This window comes from Diceros bicornis, chromosome X (genome assembly GCF_020826845.1).
Source record: "Diceros bicornis minor isolate mBicDic1 chromosome X, mDicBic1.mat.cur, whole genome shotgun sequence".
NCBI lineage: Eukaryota > Metazoa > Chordata > Mammalia > Perissodactyla > Rhinocerotidae > Diceros > Diceros bicornis.
The window spans coordinates 138,280,941-138,291,895 of NC_080781.1; the positions used below are offsets into that span (position 1 = coordinate 138,280,941).

Consider the following 10,955-nt stretch of genomic DNA (forward strand, 5'->3'; position numbering starts at 1 on the left):
CAGAACACTAGGGAACATTCAGGTGCCCTTATGGGTTTCCAGAGCCCTGGGGTTTGGCCAGAGCATGGGAGTAGGGGGGTGGCAGAGAGCCCTCAAGAGCACCAGAAAGGTGCAGGAGCCCTGGGGATTGGGACCAATCCTGAAAGAGAGTCTTGAGAAGGCCCTGAGCCCTTGGGAGCTATCAGGACTCCTTGGGAGGGGAGTGTCTCAGAGCCCTGGGACAGGAGGCTCAAGAGGGGAGCCCTCAGCAATCCTCCATCTAGCAAGGTGATGAATGGACCGACACAACCTTGGGGAATAAATGAATGAAAAGGGGGAGACTGTCACACGGGTGGCAACTGTTTCCTCCCTGTCTTCTCTTCTCTCCTGCCAGACACCACAGTGGTTGCCCAGCATACCTAGCCTCCCCCTTTTTTCTGCAATAGTTGGAGGACCTGAGGCCTAGGGAGGGCCATTCCATCCAGAAGCCATGCCATCTTTCTCCCCTTCCTTGGGATGTCCCAGCTAACTTTCCTCTTGTGCTGTCCCTTCTCTCCACCCCAGCTACTCCAGACCGTTGGCATGTCAACCTTGCCACTTCCCCAGGCCCCATGTGGGGTTCACCAGGCTCTACTTGCCTCTCTACCCAGACCCCGTGGGGCTCCAGCCCAACAGCAGTTCCAGATAGTGACTGCTTGTGGGGGAGCTATACTCGCAAGCATGGTCAGTCCCTTCTGTCAACGTATTTGATTTGAAATCAGTTGCTAAAACGAGCTCCGTCACTTGTCCCTCTGGGGTTCTGCCACCCCTCCCCCCGGCTCATTGATCTGACCATCAGATCACCCATGAAGAGGCAGCACCCCCTGCCCAGGCCCACCACCCACCAGGGAGCATCCAGGCCTCAGCCCTTGAACTGGGATAGCCAGGGGCAGAGGCTGGGGGCCTGGGGAATCCACACCACAGGTGGCTGGGCACTGAGGGACGAGCCAGGTGGGAGCTTGCGGCAAACAAGTAAAGCTGAGACTGTGGTAGTGGTGAGAAAATTAGAAGCAATTCATTTTTTTCATTCTTTTCTGTATATTTTAAATGCAGAAAAAGCATGTGTTACTTTTAGGAAAACACACCAAAGGAACGTGGGGAGAGACTCGGACACAGCAAAAAACCGCCAGGAGCCAGAGGTAGGAGCGTCCCAGTCCCGGCCCTGACCCGAGCTCACCCTGTGGCCAGAGACAGCTGAGCGCCCCTAAAGGCTCAGGAGCCCATGGTTGTGCTGCCAGGCAAGAGGCCAGGCCCACCAAGTCCTGTGGCAAGGAGCCGGCCAGAGGTGAGGGTCTGATGCCAGGGCCCGATGCCAGGGTCCCACCCATCAGAGAAGCCCTGGCCATGCCTCTGCTTCCCACCTGCCTGTGTGGAGCAGCTGCCTGCCCCCCGGTGCTTTCCTGCCCTCTGCTGGCAGTGTAGGGCCAGGATGCACAGCCTCACGTGGCATTCTACCCTGGGTTTCCTCAGCACCTGCTTTAAAACATATGTAAACTTTGATGATTACAAAAGACCCACAGCAAAACACCTGGAAATGAGTGTGAATATAGTCAGGTGAGGACTCGGATTACCCCCAGGTGATGGGGCATTTCAGAGTGTGGTGTGCCTTCCCCCGTGTCATTAAAACAAGCAGCTTTCGGGGCAGGCCCCGTGGCGCGTAGTGGTTAAGTGCTCACGCTCCGCTGCTGGCGGCCCAGGTTCGGATCCCGGGTGCGCACCGACGCACCGCTTGTCAGGCCATGTTGTGGCTGCGTTCCACATAAAGTGGAGGAAGGTGGGCACAGATGTTAGCCCAGGGCCAGTCTTCCTCAGCAAAAAGAGAAGGATTGGCATGGATGTTAACTCAGGGCTGATCTTCCTCACACACACAAAAAAATAAATAAAACAAGCAGCTTCCTGGAAGAAACGGCGGCAGCCAAGCACATGCTTTGCTTCCTAACCATCTCCCACCCTTGGACACTGGGGTTGGCATCCGCTTGTCCCGGGTAAAAGATCCACAGCAGGCTGTGCATAGGCAGCCTTGCCTGCACTTGGGGTGGGCTCTCCACGCTCCATGGTGCCATAGTTATTCTCATGATTACCAGAGCTTTGAGTTATGAGTCAGGGAACATACCCCATCAAGCAAAGCACCAATGTGCTTTGATTCACGGGTAGGATGTGATTCCTAGGCCAAGGCCAAAAGGGGGAACCCACGAAGCCAGATGGTGATTCTGGAGACCAAAGCTCAGAGGCCCCGAGCCAGGGGAGCCCAACCCTCTCCCAGCAGAAAGAGCCCACACTTTTAAAAATAAATGGTCTTTTTATTGTGTGTCCACGAAAACAAAGTCAGGGTGGCCTTTGGTTAATCCCCCCAAAGAGGTGACAAGGAGGCATGCAATGACAACAACAACCACATTCTCCTCTCCAGGAGAAGGGTCTTACCCTCCCGGGCCCTAAGGATCAGAGGCAAGTGGGGCCAGGAGGCTCCGGAGGAAGGCCTGCCCAGGCCCACTATGCCATAGAGGGCCTGGGCGGGCTGCCTCCCTCTCAAAACAAGGCAGGACAAGGCAGGGGGAGCAAGCACTGCCCTGGGCCAGGCCCAGCACCCCCAAGCTAGAACACACAGAGAAGCACCCCCCCACAGCCCCCCAGCAAACACTGCTAATGCAGTCAGCCAGGACTCCCTCCCGAGAGCAGCTGGCCCCGAAGCCAGACCCTCAGGGCTCCATTCAGAAGGGGTTGCCATCGTCAGCCTGCATGGAGTAGTAAACAAAGAGCAGGAAGGCTGCAAAGACCAGGAACAGGAGCATCTGGCCCCAGAGCGGGACCTGGCAATCCTGGCCCAGAGCCCCAGGGGCCTGCTTTTCTGGCCGGATGGCACGGCGGGTGAGCCATGAAGGGTGGGGAGCTGAGGATGAGGACACAGGAGAGGTGGAGGAGGATGTGGGGTAATAGGACAGGCCCAGGGAGCTTCTGGAGATGCTGGAAACGGGGCGGTAGTGCGCGATGCTCTGGTAGGCACTGTCCCGGCCATACATGGGGCATTCCCTGAGGCAAAGAGGGAGCAGATGGGCCAGGAGGGCCTGGGCCCAGAATCAGCCCAGCCCCTGGCCCTCCCTACCACTCACCTATCTTTACTCTCCTCTTCAGAAGAGAAAAGACTGTCATCACGCACCTATAGAAAAGAATCAGGATGAGGAGAAAGGCTGGCAGGGTCAGTGTGGCCCTGTCACATCCCTCAGTCCAAACTTCCCCTGCTGGCCTATCCCGCCCATTGCTTAGAGGCCCAGGCCCTGCCATACTCCAGAACCCTTCTGAGTTCCTGGCCTTCATTCCCTGGGCCCTGGCCACTTGCTCAGTGACTGTCCTGGCTGCCTGCACCCTACTTTCTGCCCCAGGATTCTCAAAATAAGCTCAAAGCTAGATCCAAGACCAGGGTGCAGGGCATGTCCCGTATGCTCCAGTCAAACAGTTCTGACAGCCCGCCGAGGGCCCTGACCAGGCAGGTGTCTGCTGACCCCACCTCTCCCTGGAGGCTTGGGAGACACCATTTGCCCCCTTGACTTAGCCAAACCCAGCTCTGACCCCCTCAGGTTGTACACAACTACAGACAACCCGACAGCCGGCTCACCTGGTGGTGAAAGGTGTCAGCGTCTGAGAGTGAAGCCGAGGGCTGGCGGAAGCCCTTGGACGTGCCCACAGACTCAGGCTCCCCGTAAGTCCTGGTGCTCAAGTAACTCTCCTCATAGTAGTCATCATTATAGCCTTAGGAAGGGGGCAGCAGTAGCAGAGCGGGCAGCGGTATCCCCGCCTGGCCCGATGGCCCTAATCTGAATCCCACTTTGGGGCCTGTGACATGGTTTCTCCCCTCCAGGGCTGCTGAGGGACGGCGGGGGTTGAGGTCTCAGGTTCTCCCTGATACTGGGGTCCCTGAGGGAGTGGAATGAAGGTGTCAGGGTGCCCACCCCACGCCTGCCTTACCCTTGCTCTGGTAAAGTAAGGCGTCCTCTTTCTTGGGCAGATCGTACATGTCCGAGTCCACGGAGGCTGAATCTAAGTCTGAATGAGGGGGCCACGACCATTTGCCCTCAAGGCTCCCCTCCCTTTTTCCCGTGTCCCTCCCGGCCAGCGTTCCTGCCACACCCTCGCGACTCTGTTCTCCCCGTCGCCCAAACCCTGTCCCCACGGGCCGCCAGATGGGGCTCTGGGTCGGGGGCCTCACCCGAGAACCGGTAGGAGAAAGACGATGTGGAAGAGTTTGGAGGCGACAGCCTCCGCCTTTGGGTCTCGTACTCGAAGATTTTCTTTTCGTAGAGCTTGCGCGTGGAACCTGGCCAAACACGGGGTGCGGGGCGGTCAGGGGGGCGGGCTGGGAGCCCGGGGGCAGCGCGGGGAGGGGGTCCCGGAAGGGGACGCGAGGGCGGAGCGCGGGGAGGTGGCCTGCCACCGCGTACCCACGACAGGCCCGTGTGGAATGTTGTACTGGCGCAGCACGGCAGCCAGCTCGGCGTCCGACAAGACCGCGTAATCGTCCATGGTGCGCGGCTGAAGCCTGGGGGCGACTCGGGCCTGGAGACACAGACCAAGCTACGGCTGCCTCGGGAGCGGCTGCGCTCGCGTCACGCCTGCGTCCGCGTCACGCCTGCGTCACATTCGCGCCCTGGACGCTGGCTCTGCGAGCTGCGCGCGCTGCGTGGGGCGGAGCCAGGCCGCGGGGAGCAGCCGGAATAGACCGGTCCGATCGTGGGAGCGGGAGGGGCGGGGCTGGCGAGCCCAGACGTCTCAAACAGGCAGGATTGGCTAAAGGCGAAAGAGGGGCGGGGCGTGCGCGGGAGCCCAAGCGGCTCAGACCGGTCCGGCCGTGGGAGCGGGCGGGGAAGTGTGCCCGGGGGAAGGGGTGGGGCCGGCGAACCAGGAGACATCACTCGCTGGTGCTTCTGGGCGAGAAGTGAGGAGGGGCGGGGACCGCGCGCAAGGGGAATGGGCGTAGACCTGCCGGGACTTGAGAGCGGGGTGGGGTTGGCGAGGCAATATGTCACCCGCTGGCGTGTTCCGGCGAGAAGCGAGGAGGGGCGGGGTCTGCGCGAGGCGAACCGGCAGAAACTAGCCAGGATGTGGGAGCCGGCCAGGGCCGGCGCGTTTGGGGTGCTTGCTCTCCCTGAGTCACGTGGGCTTCACTCCGTCCCTACGGCCTCCGCCACTCCGCCCTCACCCCCGGCCCGTTCCCAGGCTCCAGCGCCTGGGGTTCCCCGGCCACGCCCCGAGAGCAGCGGGAAAGTGCCAGATCCTAAGAGCGAGTCCTTGGACAGCGCGGTCCCGGGCCAGGCGCCCCTGCGAGCGCTTTGCGCGCGTGCGCCACGCCAGGGAGGCGGCTGCCGGCGGGGCCCGGACCCTAAGCCGCCCCCCAAACCCCCTGCCGCAGGCCGGCCGGTGGCTCTGCACGGCCCTGGCCTGCGCACCTGCACCCGCGGGTCCCCACCGCCTCCCTCCGTCCCTCCACGCTCCACCGGGAGGAAATGGGGCAGTGGCCCAGGAGGCCGCCAAGCACTCCAGGAGCAAACAGCCTTGGAAGGGGCCGGACGTGCCAATAGGCACTGGCACGGGGCGCCGTGTGATGCGTGCAGAGACAGCGAGTGTCCGCCTGACCCACCATGACGTCCACCTGGGGCACTGGGGGTTTCCTCTCCTGTCAGAATGGCCCCTGAGCTTAGTGTGACCCAGGAGGCGGCCAGGCAGGGTCAGGAGGGCCCTTCCAGACCCACAGGGACCTGCTCGGGGGTTCCAACAAGCTTTCGCAGGCTCTCAGCACCTGGGTCTGGGTAGGCTTCAGGGTCCTGGTAGTCCAGAGGGGGCCCTGAGGACAGGGGGGCCAGAAGACTGAGCGGGGACCATGGAAGGCTGCCATGGCCTGCCAAGGTGGCTGGACCTTCACTAGGAGTTGGTGAGGGCCTTGGTCAGTAAAGAACTGTCCTGTGGAAATTGGAAAGGAGGTGATAACCATGTTCTAAACCAAGCCAACTGATAGAGTATGGGGCCAACTGAGGTGCCCCTCCCCAGGCAGGCCCAGAACTGGGAGCACGGGGTGATGAGGAGCTGTCCCTGGTCTCAAATGACAACAGGTGATAAGGGGAGAAGAAGAGAGGATGGCTCTGCTCAGACCCAGGCTGGCTGCCTAGCTAGTGAGGGTCACAGAGCAGTTCTCCATGGAGGTTTGCTCAGCGGGTGGAGAAGAGGTAGCCACACAGGGAGTGGTGAGGAGATGGGGTCCTGGTTTGACCCCACACAAAGACCCTCAGAAGAGTTGCTGTGGGCCAGGTTTTAGAGTAAAGGCGAGGCCTGCTCTGTCTCCCGGAATAGGAGGAGGAGGTGTGTGGGTCCCCAGACACGTGCATGGCTGTAGAGGGGGGAGAACCCTGGGCACAGCAGGGGCTTGCTGCTTATCTTTCAGAGCAAGGAGGGAGATGGCGTTTGGGCTCTGGGCTGCTCAGAAGCTGCCTCCTGGAATTTTGAGTTTTGGCAAGATCAGACTCCCCAGCACCTCTCCAAGCCTTCTGTGGTGCTGGCCCCTGTCCCGGAGGCCCAGTCCTCCCCCATGCCACCCCTCCCCATGTGGATCCAAGTTGTTTCCTTATGAGGTCAAGGAATTCTAGGTTTGCTTTCTCCCCAAGGAACACCCCCTCTCCCAGCACCTGCCTCGGCACTCTGCCTTTTATGACCCCCCCGTTGCCCTGCTATGAGGTCCCACCATGGATGGCCCCAGGAGACTGAACTGCAATGGTCCCCTGCGCCCACCCGGTTAGCACCTGGAGCCCAGGTCCAGCCCCATCGCAGTGCAGACCTGTCCCAGACCACCAGAAACCATGCGAGCCCTTGCCCATCAGTGCTGAGAGGCCTGCACCATTCCATCACACAGAGGGGGAATCAGGAGAGGGAGAAGGCTTGCCCAAGGGCCCGATTCTCCCATGGATGGCATGGGGGAGTACCTAGTCCTCGGGGCAATGACCTGGCCAGTGTGGCCAGCGCGGGTACCGTGTCATCAGAGGGCCTGTTGGGGGAATCTGTGGCCTCCAGGGGAGTCTTCCTGGGAAGGGTGGGCAGAGTTAAAAAAGAAGAGGAATTTCTCTGGAACCACAGCTGAGGTGAAAAGGGTTAGGAAGCCACAGATTCCAAGTCAAGAATAAGAAGACAGTTTCTCTTTCAAGGATGGGCAATGGCTCCTAAGCAGTACATAGTATAACTTGGAATCCCAGCAAGATTGAAAGTTATAGGGGAAAATAATACCAACATGAATACATTTGTCAGCATCCATGTCCAAGGAGCCAGTTGTTCACTGAGCTATTAATGTTTTCTTTAAGGTCAGAATCTTAATACATTAGTACAATACAAAACTTAACTTTTCTCTTCAAGGATGTTAAAGATCCTTTGAGTTTCGCTTGGTATTTGAATGCTTTGAAACATTGCTCAGATAGTAACAAAAGTCATAAGATGATGATTATTGTGAAAATTAATATGTGGAAGATTGTCACAATTACAATCAATATAAAATGGGGAGTGGTCAGTGGACCAAATGCGTCTCCAAGAATGCCTTGTGACCCACCCTAGAACACAGCAGTTCATCTTGGTACTGCTGGCACGACCAGTTGGGGATTCGGCCTGCCTTAGCAGCAGGAATGTAGCTGATTCTAGCGGTTTTCCAAAACCTTCAACACAGGAGAAAAGGTCTTTAATTGATTAGGATCTTCACCAGGGAACAGCTGGTGCTATACAAACCTTCATTCCCCTTAAACCTGGAAGAAGTAGAAACCAAGAGCTGCGCATGTTTTGTGTGTTTTGGAGTGTGTGTGCAGTGGGAGGGAGGCAGTAGTGTAAAGAGAGGATTTAAATGGAGGTGGGGGCCAAAGATCCAGCCACATGGCCACCGCCTTGTTTGTGCCCCCCACCTATTGTACCCCTGGCTCCGACTGCAATGCCTGTGGTAGGTGGGTCTCCCTCCTTGAAGAACAGCCACCTCATGGACCTGAACTCAGGCCACTCACCTATCAAGTGACCATAACCCACTGCTCACCCCAGCAGTGGGGGGGGGTTCCCACCAGAGGGAGCAGGGAGGGACATGGAGCCCCTGGCACTGCTAGGAGATCCCACTGTGAGTCAAGGTGGAAAGGTCATTGCAAGCAGAGCTAACAAAGGCAGCAGTGGCTGCAGGGAGGCCTGGAGGGCAATCAGCGCCTTCCTGTCAGTGTTCAACTGTAGATGGCCAAATGCATTTAGCAGGTGTAACCAAATTTCTTCCTGCCTCCCTCCCTTCTTTTCTTTCTCTCTTCTAATGAAGTAGAGTAGAATAGAAAATACCAAGTGCTTTTTGGGTAGTGAGAGAAAGTCTCCTTTTCTGGATCGTTTGTCTCAGTTATTTCTGTCAATCTGTGTATGTGTGCTTGCACAGCTGGGCTCAGGATGTCAAATGTAGTTCTTATTGGGGCTTGTGGGCAAAATGTTAAAGTGACACTGCTTTATGTGGCCTTCCCCAAGGAAGTGACAATTGAGCTACATCTGAAGCTACCAGGAAATGGGCACATAGAAGAGGAAGAGGGAGCCTGGCAGTGCCAGGGCGTGGCTGTGCCCACCCAGTTCACGAACACTTGGCTCTTTGGCTGCAACCCACTGCACGCTCCCAGACTTTGGGACTGCACCTAATTGTGCTCCTGAGAGTTCAGTACGTCTCTGCTGCCCGCTCCCAGGCCAGGCTTGGCACCCAGCAGGGACCAAATCAGCAGCAGCGGGGATACTTGCTCATCCCGGGGTCCGGGTCCCTGCCCCACTGTGGTCTTGTGGGTGGTAGGCACTCAGTGAACACCTGCAATGGCCTGTTGTGCCCCAACCCCAGAGGGCAGAATCCAACTTGCCTGGCCAGCCCAAGTTTGGGGCAAAGTCAGAAGGCCGTGACTGTGGGCGGCTCCCTGGAGGAGGTGGCTTTTCTGGCTGGGCTGAGACGTGGGCCCTGCAGACCCCGCGAGCTCTTGAGGCGACCCCACCCCACCCCTCGCGGCCCTCGCTGGGAGGTGAGGTCATCCGGGGGTGAGGGGGGGGCGGCGTCGCCAGGCGGTCCGGGCGCTGGAGCTCACGGCGCGCCCCCGCCCCCCGGCTCCTGGGCGATTTTACCAATTAAGGCTTTCTCGCCGGGCCGGGCCGGGCCGGGCCGTGCGCGGGGCGGGCGCGGGGCGGGGGTGCGGCCAACAAGAAGGCGGGCGGCGGCAGCCCATTCGCGTGGAGGCGCGCGGCGCGCAGCGGACGCCAGCGGAGCCCCGAGGCGCCGGGCGCGGGCGCGGGCGCAAAGGCAAGCCAGGCGCCACCGCGCGGTCGCCGGCCGCCCGCAGAGACAGCAGGTGAGGCCTCCGCGGCCGGGCTCCGCGCGGGACTGTCTCCGCGCTGCTCGGGGACCGGGGACGGGGGTGGCGAAGGCAGGCGGAGAGGCCCCGAGAACGCAGGCGCCGGCGCGCACCCAGGCCCAGGCCAGGTGCAGCTGGGGTGGTAAGCGCAGTGGAGGCGCCCGCGGCCCCTGTGAGTGCAGTGCCCAGGGGCTGCCTTTCCTAGTTTACCCGCGAATCTGTGTCTGTGCCCAGGAGTGTGGGAGCCCAAGGCCATGGGGGTTCCTGAGAGAGGATATCTGAGCGTTTGGCAGGATATGGGCTCGCGTGGGTGCCCAGGAGCTGGTCACTGCAAGACTGGGAAAGAAGGGCCCAGAGGGCAAGACATTGTGTGGGCTGAGGATGAGTGGCCACCTGGAAGAACACTTCGCAGCCAGTGTGCCCCCTGGGAGGGTGACAGTGGGTTCCTCACTTGCACCAGTCTTCATGGCACCAGCTGCCTTAGGCACAGGGGAGTTGGTTCTGGGGCTGCTGTGCTCCATGGGGACCAGGGCAAGGGTGCAGCCAGGCACAGGAAGCAGGGGCTCCTCGGACAGGCCAGATTCTCGGGCTGGGCCCTGGGCCGTGGGCCCTGTACCAGGTTGGCGCTGAGCTGGATGTTCCCCACTAGCCAGGATGTGAGCAGCAACGTCCTAGATTCCCATGCCCCCCAGGTCCAGGAAAAGTAGGTGAAGTCCGCTGGCAGGCCCACCTGCATGTGCTCCAGGCTGCCCGGTCAAGGTGGGAGCTCAGGCAGTGAGTGCTCTCACCTGCTGTACCTGGACTTGCCTTGCCAGTCCAGGTCTCTTCTCACTGTGCCATTCTGTAGATTTCCTCGCCAGCTGAAGCCCCCACCCCACGCCCCGCCGTGGGAGGACCTGGCCTGGTGTTTTAGGGCTGGGGGTGGGGGGTGGGGGCGGGGTGTGTCTAACATCCAAGAATCTACTCCAAATAAGGGAAAATATGAAAGAGCTGGATTTTGGCTTCCAAGGACTGCTGATCTGGGGGCTTTGGGATGGGGCGCCATCTGGTGGTGATACTATATCCCCTAGGGACAGGAACCCTCTACACCCCCAGCCTTTGTCATCCCCCAAATAGGGAAAGCCTAGGGCTGGAAGCCAGAACACCCAGCTTCTGTCCTCCAGTCTGCTAGAGTTAACTACTGGTCAGTTACTCTGACTCAGTTTCCCTGCTCTCTGAAGATATTAAGGAATGAACACAGATGACCCAGTTGGATGGCACTTAGTGGAGAGAAAATCAATTCTAGGTGTAATTCTGTCCTTGGGAATTGCTTTCCAGTGGGGCAGGGGCCAGAAGGACAACTCTCAGCCCATCTTGAATGGGGCCTGCAGCCCTCCCTCCTACCTCCACCCCAATTCCCAGCCCCTGTGGTGTGGAGTTTTCTACAGGTGTGTCTGAAAGGGGTCAGGAGAGGGGAGAGTGCGCAGGAGGTGGGCCTCAGACTGGGAAATGACTTTGGACCCCCCCTTACCCACCATTGGTAAGGAAAAACCAGTGGGATGACAGGCAGCCCCGAAGTGAGCATGCTGGAGGGCA

At 59.5% G+C, this 10,955-nt stretch overlaps 1 protein-coding gene across 1 annotated transcript; it reads right to left on the bottom strand.

Annotated features, from left to right (window-relative positions):
• Positions 1–2,297: 2,297 nt before the first annotated feature.
• Positions 2,298–4,699, bottom strand: EMD (emerin). Its single transcript, XM_058535006.1, has 6 exons — positions 4,452–4,699; positions 4,220–4,327; positions 3,979–4,056; positions 3,629–3,762; positions 3,126–3,172; positions 2,298–3,045 (listed from the first exon to the last, which is right to left on the bottom strand). Exons 1-6 carry the CDS (start codon positions 4,531–4,533, stop codon positions 2,727–2,729), a joined length of 768 nt encoding a protein of 255 aa, XP_058390989.1. The 5' UTR covers positions 4,534–4,699; the 3' UTR covers positions 2,298–2,726.
• Between the last annotated feature and the right edge of the window lie 6,256 nt (positions 4,700–10,955).